We start from the raw sequence: 19,058 nt of genomic DNA on the forward strand, positions 1-19,058 counted from the left end.
CAGTGGCATAAACAGGATGACTCCATACACAATGCACAGATAAGCTCTAGAAAGTGTGCAAGTGTGTGTAGCCTCCCTAGTGGGGTTACATCGGGGAAAAGTTGTTTTATTTACTTATTCTGGGTTTTTTTTGTTTTTGCTTTTTTTTAAAGATTTATTTATTCCTAAGAGACAGAGAGGGGAGGAGGCCCCGGGCTGAGGGCAGCGCTAACGCACTGAGCCACTCAGCTGCTCCGCTTTACTTATTCCTTTAAGAAAGAAACAAAAGCCCTAAAACCTCGGAACGGCCTCGTTTCGCGTCGGTGCGATCCCGTGTGAGCTGCGAGGGCGGCGGCGGGATTCCGCAGCGGGGTCTCCCTTGGCGGGGGGCCGCGCCCGCGGGCAGGAACTAAGGAAGGCGGAAGGAGTCAATGTTTTAAGGAGAAGCAAGTGGCGGCAAGAAGAGTTAACTTCTGGGATTTGGGGCGCGACCCTCCCCGCGCGAGCCTCGGGCCCGGAGCGGGGCGGGGACTGCGGGGGCCCCGGGAGCCTGAGGTCGGCGCGGCCGCGGCCCCCGCGGGGGTTTCAAGGCGGGACACGCCCCCCGCATCTCGGCCAATCGGGGGCTCGGGGCGGGGCGGGGGCGGGGCTCGGGACCGGGAGAGGGGCGGGGCTGAGGCTCGGGGCTGGACTGGGGGCGGGGCTGGGGGCTCGGGGCGGGGCTCGGGGCTGGGGGCGGGGCTGGAGGCGGGGCTGGGGGGCTCGGGGCTGGACTGGGGGTGGGACCGGAAGCTGGGCTGGGGGGCTGGGGACTCGGGGCTGGACTGGGGGCTGGACTGGGGGCGGGGCTGGACTGGGGGCGGGGCTGGGGGCGGGGCCCGGGCCCGGGGCGGGGCCCGGGGCCGGAGCAGGCGGGGCGTGTCCGCCGTGAGGCGCGGAGGCCCCGGAGGCGGCGCTGTGCCCGGCGGAGGGCGCGCGCGCGGGTGGAGAGGCCAGGCTGGGCCCGGCCTGGGCCGCGGGCTTCGGGGATGGCTACGCGGGGCAGGATGGAGGACGTGAGTGCGCGGCAGCGGAGGGAGGCGGGCCCCGGGACCCCTTTCTTCCCCTGCTGGGTGCGCGGGGCGGGGACCGCGGCCGCAGCCGGAGGCGGCGCTTCCCTCGCAGGGCAGGCCCGGGCGCGGGGTCCTGCGAAGGTCGCTCGGGAGGCGGTGGGTGCGCGGGGCGCCCGGCTCCCGGGCGGAGGCCGGTGGGTGCGCGGGGCGGGGGTGCGCGGACGCGGGTCCCCGGGGCGCCCAGCTGGGTGCGGCGCGCCTTCGGCCCCGGAACTGGGAGCCCCGCGCTGCGGGCCGGGCCCTCGGCCCTCCGGGCGCTGCGGGGGGTCCTGCGGTCGCTGCGGGGGGTCCTGCGGGGCCTCTCCCGCGCGCGTCCCGGCCTGCGGCCCCCACCCCCACCCCCCCCGCCCAGAAACCCGCACTGGAGACAACAGGGCGGTGGTGATTTGGACGCCAACGTGATAGGCGTGAACCGAGTTTTAAGTCGCCCTACCTGGTGGGTCCAAGCCAGACTGCTGACAGACAGAGGCCCGGTGCGCAGTCTGCATGGTACGGAGCGAAATCTTGGCCCAAGTGTATTAAAACATTTTTAGAGGAAACACGGCATTGTACCCAGCATTGACTGGTTGCCTCATTGACAGGTAAGGGAATAAAACTGTTACCCTTGAGAAACGCAAAGTTGACATTACCTTAAGGCACTGATTTGGGTTAATACATTAATAGGGATATTAGTGTGGTCCTGTCACTGATGTAGGGGTGTCAGGCAGGACACCTAACAGTTGCAGCCCTATAAGAGCTTAGACTCTCATGTAAGTAGCGACCACAGTTCAAGCATCTTAACCAGGGGCGCCTGGGTGGCCCAGTGGGTTTGGCTCCTGCCTTAGCTCAGGTCATGATCCCAGGGTCTTGGGGGTCAAGACCCCCATGGGGCTCCCTGCTCAGCGGGGGGTCTTCCTTTGCCCCTGCTCCTACTCTCCCCTTGCAGGGACACGTGCTCTCTCTCTTAAATAGATAAATCCTTTTTAAAAAGTCTCTTAACTAGGAATCAATTTTTTGATTTATTTATTTATTTTTCTATTTTTAAAAGATTTTATTTAAACTTTCATGAGAGACACAGAGAGAGAGAAAGGCAGAGACCCAGGCAGAGGGAGAAGCAGGCTCCATGCAGGGATCCCAACGTGGGACTCCATCCCGGGTCTCCAGGATCACGCCCTGGGCTTAAAGGTGGCACTAAACTGCTGAGCCACCCCCGGGCTGCCCCAAACAATTTTTTTTTAATTTTTTATTTATTTATGATAGTCACACACACACACAGAGAGAGAGCCCCAAACAATTTTTAATGATAAAATAAAACTGAATTTTTCTTTTCAGTTGAGAAAATGGAAAACTAACTGTAAGACATGAAAGTACATTTGACATTCATCTACATTTAAAGAAAAAAAATCATTGTTTCTGAATTTTTAAGGGTGAGATTCATAAGCTGACAATGTATGGGAGAAAATCTGAGGAAAATGAGAGACCCTTAGAAAAATGTGTGCAGTAGATGGTTCTTGGTTGATGCTAAGTTACCCCAGGTCCTTGGATCTGTAGCTTTTAGCTTTAGGACGAATACAATCCTAGAAATCTGTTTCACCAAACGGTTACACACCTAAATCACTTCAGATTCGAGCAGGTTGCCTGTTTTGGGAACTTTGTGGATATGATTCCTACCATTCAGTAAAAAGCTAAAACTATGGTGTGTGCGGTAGGCCTAGACACTTAAAAGAGTTAACAGAGGCAAAGGCTTTTCAGTTAAGGTTCATTGTATGTTTGCAAGCTGTGAAACCAACTCTGGCCACTTTAAAGAAGAAAGGAATTTCTTTGAGATGATCCAGGGGGGGATGAACACCGAGGCCTCTGAAAGTGCTGACTCCAAACAAGGGTGGCTACGGGATCTAAGACTCCTTCAGAGTCTGCCGTGGAATGAACCTGCCCCACTGAACAGTGCCGACTCCAAACAAGGGTGGCTGCAGGATCTAAAACTCCTTCAGAGTCTGCCGTGGAATGAACCTGCCCCACCGTGCTCTCCCTTCGATACGTTGCTCACAGAAACAATGGATGGCCCAGCGCTCTAAGGTTCCACCAGGAGCCAGAGGCTCCACCTGGGCCAAGGAGAAGTGAAAAGTACTGAAGGATGTTCCCACTGAGACTTAATGCAGAGGTAGACAGTGGATCCCCCAAGGAAATCGAGTTATGGTCACAAAAGAAGAGGAAAGAGATCCATGTGGGCAAAACAGATATTTTGTACAGCTCAAGATGTAGTTATTAATAGTGTAAGTGAAGACATTATTTGGTTTCAGGAATTGTCTTCGCTTTACCTTTCACATGGAGATGGTGGGTTGCCGTCTGAGAGTGATGAGTTGTTTTTGGTCAGGTTACAACATTTCCTGTAGAATCCACCGAGTATTGGGTATAGCCACCAAATACAGGGTGTTTACTGAACATCTAATAAGTGACATAGAGAAGAAACTATATCATAGTCTCCAACTCCTCGGTGTAGGCAGGTGAGACAAAAGCTACATACGTTAAAAAGGATGTAATACAAGACAGCGTAAGAAACACTCCAAATTATTATTATGAGCAGTACATTTTATAACAGTTTTATAGCGGAAAGGAAACATTTGGCAGGACAGGTTGGTTTTGGTTTTGTTTTGGAGGGAGAGGAGAATCTTAAGCAGGCCCAGCACCCACATGGAGCCCAGTGTGGGGTTTGTTCTCGACCTTGAGATCATGACCTGAGTGGAAACCAAGAGTCAGACGCTTAACCAGCTGAGTCACTGAGGCGCCCCAGCAGGACATGTTTTATGGAGAAGTCTTGAAAGATGAGCTGGATTCTGAAAAAATAAGAGACGATATTTGTGGGGTGCTCCAGAAAGCTCATTTATGCTAGGGGAGGAGGTGCGTGAAAGGGAGGTCAGTGGGAGATACGTGGACGCTAGTCTAACCGTTAGTTTCCAGGCTAGCTGTGTTTAAGTTCTCAGGCCCCAAGGGTTCGAGAAGTCGGACCGCCTCTTGTTCGCCGCACACACGTATTGAGCACCTACTGTGGTAGGTGCTAAAGGTACGGAGAATATGCAATACAGAGCCTCTGCCCTCGTGAAACGCACTGTTCCAACAACTTTAATGCCTTGTAGTTGGTGGTGTAAGTTGTGTAAGCGTGTGCAAGCATGCAGCAGGGACTTCTGTGCCTAGGCGCCACACGGTAACGGGGATTGGATTCATCCTTCTGCCTGAAATGACCAAAAAAACTGTATGTGGTATATGAAACCACACTTTTTGAGATGGTGAGCGTCAGGCAGCGAGGGACGGTGCTGTCCGAGAGGAGGGCCCCAGCTGGCCGCCGTGGGAGAGTGCAGGCCGGGCAGGGCGCGGGCGCCCGGCAGGGGTTGGCTGGCTCTCTGAGCTGTGGAGATGGGGCCGACAGTCTGGGGACACTGAGGCAGCCAGAGTTCACGTGGTGGTGGGAGAGAGGTGCACAGGGGGATACTGAAATGCGTAGAGTCCCCCTCAGGGGGCCCGCAGAGGGCTGCTTGGTACGTGCCCGTGAGGATGCCCCCCGTGGCCTGGAAAAGAGCCGCCTGGGATGACTGGAGAGAGTGGCGCCTGGTGCCCACCCAGGGCCGGCGTCAGGCGAGGCCTCGGTCAGACCGAAAGCCCGAGCGCTCGGGGCATCGGGGGCTCACGCGGGGCTCCCTCGCGGGCAGAGCCCTGGCAAAGGCCTCGCCTCATCACAAATCTTAAAAGCAAGACCGAGAACGTCAGTGTTTCCCAGTCACTGAGCTGAGGAGGAAAAGGTTCCAGAGGAGGAAAAGCTCAGGATCACTGCGAGGAACACACGCGGCCCGCCCCCAGCCCAGTCGGGAAGTCCCGCGTGCCCCTCGCGCCCTGGGCCGCAGGCAGCGCCTACCCGCTGAGCCACCCAGGGATCCCCAGCGTCGACTCTATTTCAGTACAGTTGGAAGAGGTCGTCAAGCGTTGCAGAGGGCCGGGGAGTCTGACCTGGAGGTCCGTTGAAACTGATTGGGAAAGAACGTGCTAGAAGCAGCAAGCAGGAGCGTTAACACGCTCTTAGGACCCTTCCACACGTTCAGAAGGGTAAAGACCCGTGCGGCAGACCCGAGGGGGGCCCAGTGCACCCTGCGGACGGGAAAGGCACCTGCTGGACGAAACGGGCAGTAGGAAGCGCGTGGAAGCGGGGAGAAGCGGGGGGTTTTGCTAAGACGGACTGACGGGGGCCAAGGAAGCAGGCCCGGCCCTCGGGGGCCTGTGGGGCCTGGGAACCGAGGGGGGGAGATGGGGGGAGATGAGGGGGTGGGGGTGGGAGGGGGTCCCGGCAGGAGCTGGGAAGGACTTGTGAGAGCCAGACTGGCGGTCCCACCCGGGTCTGAGGGTGACCGGGAGGGACTCCGTTTTGTGGGGGAGAGAGACGTGAATGTTGGTTTTAGGAGGCGTGAGCGCAGCTAGAGCTGGCTCGGGTCTGGAGGCCGGGGGCAAGGCCGGGGGGATGCGGGGCGGGGCGGGGGGCTGTGCAGCCTGCAGAGGCCTTACCGCCGGGCACACCGTCTCCTGTCCTCTCCCCGCCAAAGTGGGGGTGCAGGCGCCCTTAGAGCTCTGTTTTCTGAGGGGGGAGACCCGCAGAGAGAGGTGAAGGGACCGGGCTCAGCGCGAGGAGAGGAGAAGCGGTAGGGCCCGGCGTTAGAGCCCTGGGAGCAGTTAGAGCCCCGGGAGCGTGCCTTAAGCATGCACTTCCCGCCGGCCCTGGTCCCCCCCGGGCTCCCTGAGAACCCCTCCTGCAGAGCACCCCCACCACCGCTGCGACCCTAACTGGGTCAGGAACGCGGCTCAGATGGGTTTGAAACAGTCTCTCCTCAGATGCTCCCTGGGTGCCAGCCCCCCTCGCCGTTGGGGGGTGACGAGGACAGGCCGGGGCTGTGGGTCTGGTGGCGTTGGCCGGGGCGGCAGGTGGGCGGGCAGGCAGCCGGCCAGCGTGGGGGGAGTGAGCGCAAAGTGCGGGAGGACCCGAGCTGCGGCCACCCAGGAGCTCCCCGCCACCCGGGGCGCGGGGAGGAGGCCCAGACGTCAGCGCGGGAGTCCGGTGCACGCTGGGCGCCTGCTGGCTGAGCAGGAGCTGGAGGCGGAGGCCTCTTGAAAAGAGCACAAATAATCAGAATCGTGCCGCAGGTTAGGGCCGACCGAGCAGGAAGCTGTGTAGCCACGGAATGAAAAATAAATTGCAGCGTTAGATGCCTGAGTTTGGAAATTGAGACGCCCGCCTCAGCCCTGAGTTAGGATCCGGATTATTATTTTTTTATTTTATTTATTTGAGAGAGAGGATGAGTGAGAGAGAGAGAGAGAGAGAGCGCGAGGGAGCGCATGAGCCAGGGGAGGGGCAGAGGCAGAGGAGGGAGCAGACTCTCCACTAGCAGGGAGCCCCATGCAGGGAGCCCGATGCGGGACTCGATCTCAGGACCCCAGGGTCATGACCTGAGCCCAAGGCAGCCATTTAACGAACTGGGCCACCCAGGTGCCCCAGGCTCCAGATGATTATTTTCATCTTTGAACTGTGGTGTCCAGAAGCCAACCACAGAACGTGTGTCTCATTCTACCCTTTCCAAGGAGCCGTATCCTCTGTTTGCAGATGCTCTTCTCAGGCTTCCCTTCTTCCGATGAAATCTTTATTTCCACCTTATTTCAGCCCAGTTGGCTCACGTACATTATTTCATCCTGTATACCTTTATCCGTAGCCTCCCCAATGAAAATGTAATCTTTTGGACAAGTATTCGGTTTTATATTATTTTTTTCATCTTATGGTACCTTATATATAATAGTTTTCAGCAAGGCTCTGAGATTAAGAGATTGTTATGTGCACCAGAGACCTATTAGTACTATTCTTGCCTGGACATTACCTTTAAATAAGACAAACTGAATTTTTGGGTTGCAGCTCAACCCATCAGCTACCTCAGTGACTTTGCAGCTAGTTGTTTTCATTGAGAATCGGCTATCTCTAAACTGAAGTCTCCCAAGGATCTATGAGGGCGAACTGTTTGCTTCTCTAAGGTATTTCTCTAGGGCGCCCGGGTGGCTCAGTCGGTGAGGCATCTGCCTTCGGCTCAGGTCATGATCCCGGGGTCCTGGGATTAGCCCCATGTTGGGCTCCCTCCTCCAGGAGGAACCTGCTTCTCCCAACCCCTCTGCCTGCCACTCCGCCTGCTTATGTGACTCTCTTTCTCTCTCTCTTTCTCCGTTAAATAACTAAATAAAATCTTTTCTAAAACTAAAATAAATAAAATATTTCTATCATAACTGAAAGTCCAATAAAGCCTCCACCAACTTTCCAAAAGTTTGTGGAACATAAAGATGTAGTTTAAGAATTGCAACCACAGGTAATTTTTTCATCAATAATGTAAGTACTGTTAGATAAATCAACATCTAAGTTTTCAGGACTTAAAGAAAAATGGTTTGTTTGATCTCGTGATGTATTAGCTCATTTGAAGATATTGAAGTAAGATTTCCTCTACCCATTTGAATACTTGTTTTCACCAATTTACATTTAGTAGTTATCTACAAGTTTATATTTTTTAATTGGGCTTTAAATAGGGAGCATATTTTTCTTGCCTCTAACTTGTGTAATGGTTTTTAAAGCTTTATAGTTTAGTAGATTTGTCTTGGAAACGTAATCTAGAAAGTGGTGATTATATTTTGTTTCTGTTTTTCTGTACCGCAGGGTTCCTTGGATCTCACCCAGAGTATTGAAGATGACCCCCTTCTGGACACCCACCATCTCCCACATCTTTCATTACATGCTCATTTTAGACCCAGATTCCATCCTCTTCCTACGGTCATCATAGCAAATCTTCTCTTATTAGTACATGTAAGTTGACTGGGATGAAGTAATCCATACAGAGGTGATGTTCTTAAATATATATATATATATATATACACGCTCTTCAGAGGGCAGCTTGGCTACATCTGCAACATTTAAAATGTGCATCCTTTTTTACTTATCTTTCTACTTCAAAGGATTTATAGATATATTTGCATATGTGTAAGAATATTTTAATCATGTTGTCTGTAATATCAAGATATTGCAACTATCACCATTCAGAGGACACTTTGTATGACCCATCCATATGAAGGAGTGCTCTGCAACATTTGAAAAAGAAACAGGGTGGACGTGTATATATTAATTAGACTAGCCTTCACACTTACATTGTTGAGTGTCTACAAACACAGATTTATGGCAGTGTGCACAGAGCGTTCCTATTTGCACGTTTTAAAAGATAATTGAGAGGGTTGGTGTGCACGTATATTCCCATATATACACAGAAAATTTCTAGAACCATTCGCAAGATCTTTTTTTTAAAACTTATTTTTATTTATTTATGATAGACAGAGAGAGAGAGAGAGGCAGAGACACAGGCAGAGGAGAGGGAGAAGCAGGCTCCATGCCAGGAGCCTGACGTGGGACTCGATCCCGGGACTCCAGGATCGTGCCCTGGGCCAAAGGCAGGCGCGAAACCACTGAGCCACCCAGGGATCCCCCGCAAGATCCTTTTAACACTAGTTGCTACTGAGGTGGAGGACTGAGGGCCTTGTAGAAGGCATCTGATATATTTTAGTATTTGCATTTTGTACTATTTGAAGGTTTTTTTTTTTTTAACCATATGCATATATTACTTTTTCAGTTATTAAAAGATGTAGATAAATCTATGTTGAAACAGAAATTTATCAATTTATCTACACTTAGGAAATAATGTTAAGCAGGGATATCAGGTTGCAGCAGAACAATAAGCAGTGTTGCCCCATATTTTAAGCAATGATAAAATTACAAATGTCTGGGGTTTTTGTTTTTGTTTTTTTCCTTGGGAAGAGAGCATGAATGGTGGGGAGGCAGGCAGAGAGAGAGAGGGAAAGAGAGACTCCTAAGCAGACTCCACGCTCAGCATGTAGCCCAAAACGGGGCTTGACCCCACAACCCTGAGACCATGACCTGAGCTGAAATCAAGAGTCGGATGCCCAACGGAGTAAGCCACCCTGGTGCCCCAAATATCTGGGGATTTTTAAAAACACATGTATTGCAACTACTAGGTAACTAGTAGGTAATCACTAGACACAAAAAGAAACCCCTAGAGAGAAAAACAAACAAAAAACCCTGTATGTGTAAATGGTCTTGTAGGCTTATTGATGGCTCTGCATCTAGTCTGTTAATTATCTCCATTTTGGTTGTTGAGATCTGAAGCACTAGATGATGTGTTCTTTGCTACAATGTGAAAAGTGAAGAGGGCAAATTCTTAGCAATCCCAAGTGTTTATGAGGAGAATGAATATGGTTCATTGACTTGTTCAGATGCTGTTCCAGTGACACACACTGCGTAGACTTGTACTCAGAACTGAATACCCTGAGGAGAGAGGTGCATCCTTCTACCCTGTGCAGATCTATTAAGTGTGGTGTGCTTCTGCTATGGCTTCCTGATCCCCAGATTAGCAACTGAAGCACTTCCGTCCTGGTGCCACCACGTGCAGATGTGGCCTCCTGGTCCCTGGATTGTGGCCTGTTTTTCTTCTTCCTTTTTTTTTTTATAACATACTCTTTAATTTGTGCAACACACTCTTTGTATATATATTCCCCGAACATACACACACACAAGCATACACACATAACATTTTGAAAAACCTTTTTATATTAAACTGCTTGTCTATGATACTATGGGATTAATTGCCCTAATTTTAGGACTAAGAAAGTCTTGTGTTAAAAAAAAAGAACAAGAAAAATACCAGCATTACCCAGACACCAAAAGCAGATAAAGACACCACCAAAAAAGAGAGCTACAGGCCAATACCTCTGATGAACGTAGATGCAAAAATCCTCAAAAAAATACTAGCAAACCAAATCCAACAATACATTATATCATTCACCACAATTGAGGGATTTATTCCTGGGTTGCAAGGATGGTCCAATATTTGCAAATCATGATACATCACATTAATTTTTTTAAAAGGATGAGAACCACATAATCATTTCAATAGATACAGAAAAAAACATTTGACAAAGTACAACATCCATTCATGATAAAAATCCTCAACAAAATCGGTTTAGAAGGAACATACCTCAACATAGTAGAGTCCATCTATGAAAAACCCACAGCTAACATCCTAAATGGGAAAAAAACTAAGCTTCTTTATAGTCAAAAACGAGACAGGGATGTCCACTCTCACCACTTCTATTTAATGTAATACTAGCTAATACTAATGAAGTCTTAGCCTCAGCAGTCAGACAACAAAAAGAAATAAAAGGCATCCAGATTGGCAAGGAAGAAGTCAAACTTTTATTATTTGCACACGACATGATACTATATATAGAAAACCTGAAAGACTCCACCAGAAAACTGCTAAAAGTGATAAACAAATTCAGTTGTCACAGGATACAAAATCAATGTGCAGAAATCTGTTGCATTTCTATACACCAATAGTGGAGCAGCAGAAAGAGAAATCAAGGAATCTATCCCCTTTACAATTGCACCACAAACCATAAGATACCCAGGAATAAACGTAACCAAAGAGATGAAAAACTTATACTCTGAAAACTATAAAACACTGATGAGAAATTGAAAATGACATAGAGAAATGGAGAGACATTCCATGCTCATGGATTGGAAGAACAAATATTGTTAAAATGTCTGTACTACCCCCAAACAATCTACATATTTAATGCAATCCCTATCAGAACACCAACAGCATTTTTCACAGAGCTAGAACAAACAATCCTAAAATTTGTATGGAGCCACAAAAGACCCCCAAAGAGCCAGAGCAGCCTTGAAAAGGAAAAACAAATTGGAGGCATCACAACTCCAGACTTCAAGTTCTATTACAAAGCTGTAGTGACCAAAACAGTATGGTACTGGCACAAAAATAGACACATAGATCAGTGGAACAGAGTAGAGAGCCAAGAAATGAATTCGATGATCAATTAATCTTTGACAAAACAGGAAAGAATATTCAATGGGGAAAAGACAGTCTCTTCAACACATGATGTTGGGAAAACTGGTCAGCTCTGCGCAAAAGAATGAAACTGGACCACTTTCTTCCACCATACACAAAAATAGACTCAAAATGGATTAAAGACCTAAATGTGAGCCCAGAAACGATAGACCTCCTAGAAAAGAGCACAATTTCTCTGACATCGACCATAGCAACACTTTTCTAGATATGTCTCCTGAGGCCAGAAAAATAAAAGCAAAAACATATATATATTGGGACTACATCAAAGTAAAAAGCTTCTGGGGACGCCTGGGTGGCTCAGTGGTTGAGCATCTGCCTTCAGCTCAGGGTGTGATCCCAGGATCCTGGGTTCGAGTCCCACATCGGGCTCCCTGCATGGAGCCTGCTTTTCCCTCTGCCTGTGTTTCTGCCTCTCTCTGTGTCTCTCATGAATAAATAAATAAAATCTTAAAAAAATAAAATAAAAAAGCTTCTGCACAGCAAAGGAAATAATCAACAAAACTAAAAGACAACCTATGGGATGGAAGAAGATGTTTGTAAATGTGACATACCCAATTAAGGGTTAGTATACAAAATATATAAAGAACTTATACATCTCAAACACCCAAAGAACAAATAATCCAATCAAGAAATGGGCAGAGGACACCAACAGACATTTCTCCAAAGAAGATACACACACACACACACACACACACACACACACACACACACAGCCGGCCAACAGACAGGTGAAAAGATGCTCAACGTCACTGATCCTCTGGGATATGCAGATCAAAACCACAATGAGATACCACCTCACACCTGTCAGATTGGCTAAAATCAACAACACAAGAAAACAGCAGGTGTTGGAGAGGATGCGGAGAAAGGGAACCCTCTTAACACCGTTGGTGGGAATGGGAACTGGTGCAGCCGCTCTGGAAAACTGGAGGTTCCTCAAGAAGTTAAAAATAGAGCTGCCCTATGACCCAGCAGTTGCACTGCTGGGGATTTACCCAAAGAATACAAAAACACTAATTCAAAGGGATACAAGCACCCCAATATTTATAGAAGCATTATCTGTAACTGCCAAATTATGGAAACTGCCCCAAAAAACTTCCTTATTGTAACAAGTAAAACATTACCAAAGCGAACAAAGATAAAATCCTATCTTCCCTTTTCGCTACTTTAGCCTTTCTCCCTGAGTTAATAAATGAATGTATCTTACTGCTTTTTTTTTTTTAAATCATACAAATATATACCAAAAGACGGGCTGCCTGGGTGGCTCCGTTGGTTAAGTGACCAACTCTTGATCGCAGCTCAGGTCTTGATCTCAGGGTCCTGTGTTCAGCCTCGTGTTGATGGGGCTCTGTGCTGGGTGTGGAGACTACTTAAAATACACACAGATTAGCACATATGTAAGGATTTCTCCCATTTCTTCCACACACCCCCAGGTGGATAATACTGTATTTATTACTCTGCAGTGGGGTTTCCCAAACCTGAGCATGTGACAGATTTTCTGGCAGGCTTGTTCAACTAGATTGTTTGATGGATGCTCCCAGAGATTTTGATTCTGCTGGTTGGGGTGGGATCTGAGAATTTGCATTTTTGACGAGTCCCCTGTGATGCCGATTGTGCTGGTGTGTGCACCACACCTTGAACTACTACTCGACAACTTTTTTTTTTAATCTCAACATACAGACATCCATCCAAATTAATACAGGGAAACTTAGTCAATTCTTTCATAGCTGAAAAACACTCTGCTATAGGAGTAGATGTATCTTAATTTATGAAGCATCCTGCTGTGGATGAACACGCATCCTTGGGCACTTTGCAGTTTTTTGCAAATACAGAGAATATTGCAGTAAATATTTGTAGCCATAGAACCCTCTGTCCTGATGGTTTTACTTCTGATGGGTCGAGTCCTTAGGACAGGGTCAAGCTGCTTCCAAATTATTTTTCCACATCTGTTCCCAGACCAGTCAGCAATATATGACAAAGTCCATTTGCCTCTATTTTGACACCGATCTCAAATTTTTGTCAAACTAATTGGATAGCTATTTTTGTTCTCTTAAAACCGAAACTAGAGGTAAAGCTTTTTAAACCCTGATTTTAATTACCTTTGACGCACTAAATTAACTGTTTTTACTCTTTTCAATAAAAGAGAAGTGGGAAAGAAATTGTGTAACATGAACTGTTTGATGGGTTTGGGGGTAGCTTTTCTTTTTTTAAAGATTTTATTTATTTATTCTTGAGAAACAGAGAGAGAGAGGCAGAGACACAGGCAGAGGGAGAAGCAAGCTCCATGCAGGGAACCCGACATGGGACTCGATCCCAGGTCTCTAGGATCATGCCCTGGGCTGAAGGTGGCGCTAAACCGCTGAGCCACTGGGGCTGCCCATGGGTAGCTTTTCTTATTTATGATTTGTTTACAAAATTTCTGCAAATTTTTCTCCAAATTTTGTTTATAACGTTTGTAAAATGGTTTTAAGAAGAAGTTGTTTTAAAATTCATTTATAGGGCAGCCTGGTGGCTCAGCGGTTTAGCGCTGCCTTCAGCCCAGGGCGTGATCCTGGAGAACCAGGATTGAGTCCCGCGTCGGGCTCCCTGCATGGAGCCTGCTTCTCCCTCTGCCTGTGTCTCTGCCTCTCTCTCTCTCTCTCTCTGAGTCTCTCATGAATAAATAAATAAAATCTTTTTAAAATAAAATAAAATTCATTTATAAAAATAGGATAGCAAAAGTCATAGATCGGAGTATGTGCTGGGATGGTGATAATCATTTCTTAATTCCAATTATTGAATTTTAATCCGACTGCTTTCCTTTCCACAGGTTGTATTTGTCATTTTAGCATTTTTAACAGGTATACTTTGTTCTTACCCTAATCCAATTGAGGACAAGTGCCCAGGAAACTATACCAACCCACTGAAAGTTCAGACAGTCATAATCCTTGGGAAGGTTATCTTGTGGATCCTGCATTTCCTTCTTGAGCGCTACATCCAGTATCACCACAACAAAGTGAGAAACCGGGGCTACACCATGATCTACCTGTCGACCAGGCACCTGAAAGGACTCGCGCTGCTGATCCACTCCACCGGTGAGTCTGGCTCAGCTTGTCTGTCTGTGGCTTGCTTGCGCGGCAGAAATTCCAGCAGAAAGCAAACGTGACGGTTGACTTTATAATCAAATATACGCTCTCAGTTTTGTGAGAATGATGTGTGTTGTGGCCACTAAAATTCAGATCACCTTAATGTCTTGAAGCTTTTTTAATACATATATTTAGTCTTAATTTTCCTTTGACATCTGTGCTTGTGATCACAGGGGAGGGGAGGGAAAAGAATGTCCCTCTATCCTTCTAGGTAGATTTTTGGCTGATAATAAAAGACACCGTAATAAAAGACAGTATCACAAGAGGAAAACGACCAGGAGTTTACTAGCCTGCGCACCTCCTGTGTGCGTGGGAGAGAACCAAGAAGACTGAGCAACTCTCCAAAATGGGCCAAGTCACCACCTTAAACACCACCTCCAGTTAAAGAGTGGAGACGGTGGCGGGTGGGGAGGTTGGAGGAGTTTTGCGAGGTTGTCAGGAAAAGCACTGTCCACAAGGGTAAGATTGTTGTGCAGATTTACTGCATTCTCAGTCGGTAATAGTTTCTAGAAATTGAAAGTCCTCCTCTCCCCAGTACAGAGAGGGGGACATCCTTACAAAATGTAGTTTCCCCCCCATCAATGTCTCTTACAAAAGAGATCTTTTAACTTCTACTCAGCTTTCAGAGCTTCACCTGCTTAAAATAATCAGCTTAAAGTAATCCTTTTGCAGAAAAAGCATATTTTAGGGTAGCATTATCTGCCACTTGCCTCCCATCATTATGAACACGGGGTCCGTGTGATGTAGGAAAGACATTAGGGTTCAAAGCTGATGGCTGAGAAAGAATTCTTGAGACATCTTTGGTGCAAAAAGGTGGTTTTATTAAAGCAGCAGGGGATAGGACCCATGGGCATTATGTATGTTCAGGTTGGAGGGGTTAGGGAGAGCGGAAGTCTCTGAGGAATCTTGGAAGCGAGGTTTCTAGAATCCTGAGGGGGCTGGCTATTGTTAGGAAAGGTCATTTATTGGACGCCTGGCTGGCTCAGCGGTTGAGCCTCTGCCTTCAGCTCAGGGCATGACCCCGGGGTCCCGGGATCGAGTCCCGCATCCGGCTCCCTGCATGGAGCCTGCTTCTCCCCCTGCCTGTGTCTATGCCTCTCTCTCTGGGTCTCTCATGAATAAATAAGTAAAATTTAAAAAAAAAGAAGAAGAAGAAGAAGAAGAAGAAGAAGAAGAAGAAGAAGAAGAAGAAGGAGGAGGAGGAGGAGGAGGAGGAGGAGGAGGAGGAGGAGGAGGAGGAGGAGGAGGAGGAGGAGGAGGAGGAGGAGGAGGAGGAGGAGGAAGAAGAAGAAGGAAGAAGAAGGAGGAAGAAGAAGAAGGAAGAAGAAGAAGGAAGAAGAAGAAGGAAGAAGAAGGAAGAAGAAGAAGAAGAAGAAGAAGAAGAAGAAGAAAGGTCATTTATTGCTGTTTAGTAAAAACTCGGTCATGAGACCCTCAGATGCATATCGGCAGGCCACGTGCTTGGGGGACGGTTGCCAGCATCTGTCTTAGAGGCCAGAGCCTAAGGGAGTCTCCTAAGGAACCTTCCTGTTCAAGTGGCTTACAGGCCCCTGGGCGTCGGGCTAAGACTACCCGTCGCCGCCAGCAAAGTATTAACATCGAGGCAGCTGCTGCGTCCCTAGAGGGAGGTCACTCTGCCTGCGTCAAGGACTTGTCAATGGGCTGTAAGTAGTAAGGAAATTTAATCATTTTTCTTCCGTTTTGATCCCCACATCACGCGTATCTCCCTGTGTCTAACGCAGACTCCCGTGCCCTTTCCACGGGAGCAGCCTGCTTCATCTCGAGAAGCTGCAGAGCTGCTGCTCTTTGGTACTTGTAGGGTAAGAGGACGGCATTGCTTCACTTTCATGAGGTGCAGTATTTTTCTTGCAGTGACAGAGCCTGTTAGAAAATAAGGTGCATTATGCAAAATGGAAAACGTGAAAAACTTTATGAAGGCGAGATCAGAAAGTCCATACGGGACTTAGCTGCATTCGTGCCTCTTTTGTTCATCGTTGCAAACGTTACCTTAATTTTTACTTTTGAAGATTTTATTTATTCATTTGAGAGATAGTGAGTGAGAAAGAGCTCGAGCAGGGGCACCGGGAGGGGAGAACCAGAGTTCCCTGCTGAGCAGGGGGCCGCACGCAGGGCTGTGACCCAGGACCCCGGGATCCTGAGCTGAGCCCGCGGCAGGCAGACACGTAACTGACCGAGCCCCCCGAGGTGTCCCTGTTGTCACAGACATTTTACAGGCTGGATGGAATTACATTGAGCTTCTTTGGGTATTTTTGCTGTGGTGCTAGACATCTCTACCTTTTTAAAAGACCCTCTTTTTTGGTTTGAGTCCAGAATAAACACTTAGACGTTTTGAAACCAGATTGGAAATCAAAAGTAATCCCCCTTCTTCACCCCCCCCCCCCGAAAAACGGCTCTACGGAATTTAATGTTTATTTTTCCTCTGTGCGCTGTTAATACATCGGCTTGGGGCAGGCCGCTCGAGGCCCGGGCGCTGTCAGTGGGGACCGCGGGGTCGGCTGCAGCAGAGGAGGGAGCATCTTGGGGCCTGGTTCCCCTTCCCCGCCCCGGGGGAGCTCGACTAGGAGGCGGCCAGCAGGTGCCGCTGGAACCTTTCCTCCCACAAAGGGCACAGCCGAAACGCCTTTTTACCTTAAAGGCCTCAATGCCTCCTTGTGAGCGGGGAAGCTGGGTGTCAGGCCGCCCTGGAGCTGGGATCCCAGAGGCCCGAGGTCTAGCTCCCGGGACCCCTTGTGTCACCGAGCAACTGGACCCTGACTTCAGCCCCAGATGGTGTCACGTTCATGTCGCTCAGACCAGGACCCGGGGAATCAGGGACCTGGGGCCACGTGCCCTGAGCTTCCACTCGCCTGGGGTCTGGGCCTCGCATCTGAGAGTCGCGGGGCCTGGCGCCCGGCACCCTTGTGGCTGCGGCGGGCGGTGTCCCGGGGTGACCAGCCCTGTCCTGATGCCCACCCGCTGTGGGGGGGGTCACGCTGTGTCCACACCCGTGGTGGCCGCCAGCCGTGGTGGTTCTGTTGTGGGGCTGTCGTGGACGCCCCCTCCTCCAGGCGGCCCCCTGGGCCCTTGCAGCCATGGCCCGGTTCCAGGCAGCCCCCCAGGCTCTCGCAGCTGTGACCCAGTTCACTGTCGGCCCTTCGTGGATGCCGCCTCCTCCAGGCAGTCCCCCGGGCCCTTGCAGCTGCAGCCCCGCCAGCCGCCCCGCTCGGGCCCTTCCTTTCCTCCTGCGCCGCTGCCAAGTCCGAGGAAGGAGGCCAGGGGTCCTCGGAAGCCGCGGGGCTCTCGGGGGCGGGCCGGGGCCGGGAGCCCGGTGTCGCCCGGTGACGACGCCCTGTGGACCCGAGGTTAGGCGCAGGCGGGCCCAGGGTGTGGGGGTGCGGCGGGGGGGGGGCGGGAGGACCGGGGTTCCCAGGGACACCGCACCCGACACTGCCCATGCGCCGGGGCCGCGGTCCTCAGCGCCAGCGCCCGCCGCGCCCTGCCCGCCAGGCCGTCGTCAATTATTTCATAAAACAGAAAATAGTAACAATAATAATTTAAGAAAATCCGGCATCTTATGTGATTGTCTCGTGGGGCATCCTCAGCTGCGGGCCGTGTGGGCTTCGTCCTCAAGGAGCGGCCTTGGCCGATTGCGCTGGGGGGGCTCGGCACGTGGGGGGGGGCGTGCACCTGCCGCGGGCTCACGTGGGGGGCGTGCACCTGCCGCGGGCTCACGTGGGGGGGCGTGCACCTGCCGCGGGCTCACGTGGGGGGGCGTGCACCTGCCGCGGGCTCACGTGGGGGGGCGTGCACCTGCCGCGGGCTCACGTGGGGGGGGCGTGCACCTGCCGCGGGCTCACGTGGGGGGGCGTGCACCTGCCGCGGGCTCACGTGGGGGGGGCGTGCACCTGCCGCGGGCTCACGTGGGGGGGCGTGCACCTGCCGCGGGCTCACGTGGGGGGGCGTGCACCTGCCGCGGGCTCACGTGGGGGGGGCGTGCACCTGCCGCGGGCTCACGTGGGGGGCGTGCACCTGCCGCGGGCTCACGTGGGGGGCGTGCACCTGCGGCCGCCGCTGACCGGGCGCTCTCTCCGCTCTGCGTCCGCAGGCAGCACGGCTCTCCTCCTGGTGCTGAGCGTGCAGCACTCCTTCCCTGCGCCCGCCCGGCTGTATCTTTACCTCGTCCTGGCCATCCTGGCCCTGGAACTGCTCTGTTCCCTGACCTGTCTGCTCATCTACACAGGTGAGAATCACAAAATACCAGTGAGTAGTTTCTGAATTTGTGTCAATAAATTTTTGTCAAGTGACGCCTTGTATCCGAAAAGTAAACACAACAAAAATAAAAAGATCCACAAACGTTTGGTTTATCAAAGGCAACTGAGATGTAAGCCTGGCACTTAAATTTGAAATGACGAAATACAGATTAAGTAAATAAAGAATGCATGCAGGGATCCCTGGGTGGCGCAGTGGTTTGGCGCCTGCCTTTGGCCCAGGGCGCGATCCTGGAGACCCGGGATCGAATCCCACATCGGGCTCCCGGTGCATGGAGCCTGCTTCTCCCTCTGCCTGTGTCTCTGCCTCTCTCTCTCTGTGACTATCATAAATAAATAAAAATTTAAAAAAAATTAAAAAAAAAAAAGAATGCATGCAAACTGCATTTAGCCCAGACTTGCTCTAAGACAAACCATTTAGGAACTTATTTTCTAAATTTAGGGCTGTCTGAGGGCCAGTCTGTTTGTCTCTCTCTGTCTCTGTCTCAACTCTCAGCGATAAAATTTTTTTTTAAGATTTTTTTTTTTTTAATTCACTAGAGACACAGCGGGCGCTGGAGGGGCAGAGACCCAGGCAGAAGGAGAAGCAGACTCCGTACA

General features: G+C 50.2%; 1 protein-coding gene across 6 annotated transcripts in view; it reads left to right on the forward strand.

Moving 5' to 3' along the window:
• Positions 1–908: 908 nt before the first annotated feature.
• Positions 909–19,058, forward strand: part of TMEM192 (transmembrane protein 192) — a 44,476-nt gene continuing 26,326 nt past the window's right edge. For all 6 annotated transcript variants that reach the window (XR_008665885.1, XR_008665886.1, XR_008665888.1 and 3 more), the window contains exons 1-4: positions 909–1,034; positions 7,795–7,941; positions 13,875–14,139; positions 18,296–18,430. Coding sequence is in view for 1 of the 6 variants with exons in the window: in XM_055336408.1 (XP_055192383.1) it covers positions 1,008–1,034; positions 7,795–7,941; positions 13,875–14,139; positions 18,296–18,430 (574 nt within the window). In the remaining 5 variants the exon portion in view is untranslated. The remainder of the gene's footprint in view (positions 1,035–7,794; positions 7,942–13,874; positions 14,140–18,295; positions 18,431–19,058) is intronic.

Source organism: Nyctereutes procyonoides, unplaced genomic scaffold (assembly GCF_905146905.1).
Source record: "Nyctereutes procyonoides isolate TBG_1078 unplaced genomic scaffold, NYPRO_anot_genome, whole genome shotgun sequence".
NCBI classification, from domain to species: Eukaryota; Metazoa; Chordata; class Mammalia; order Carnivora; family Canidae; genus Nyctereutes; species Nyctereutes procyonoides.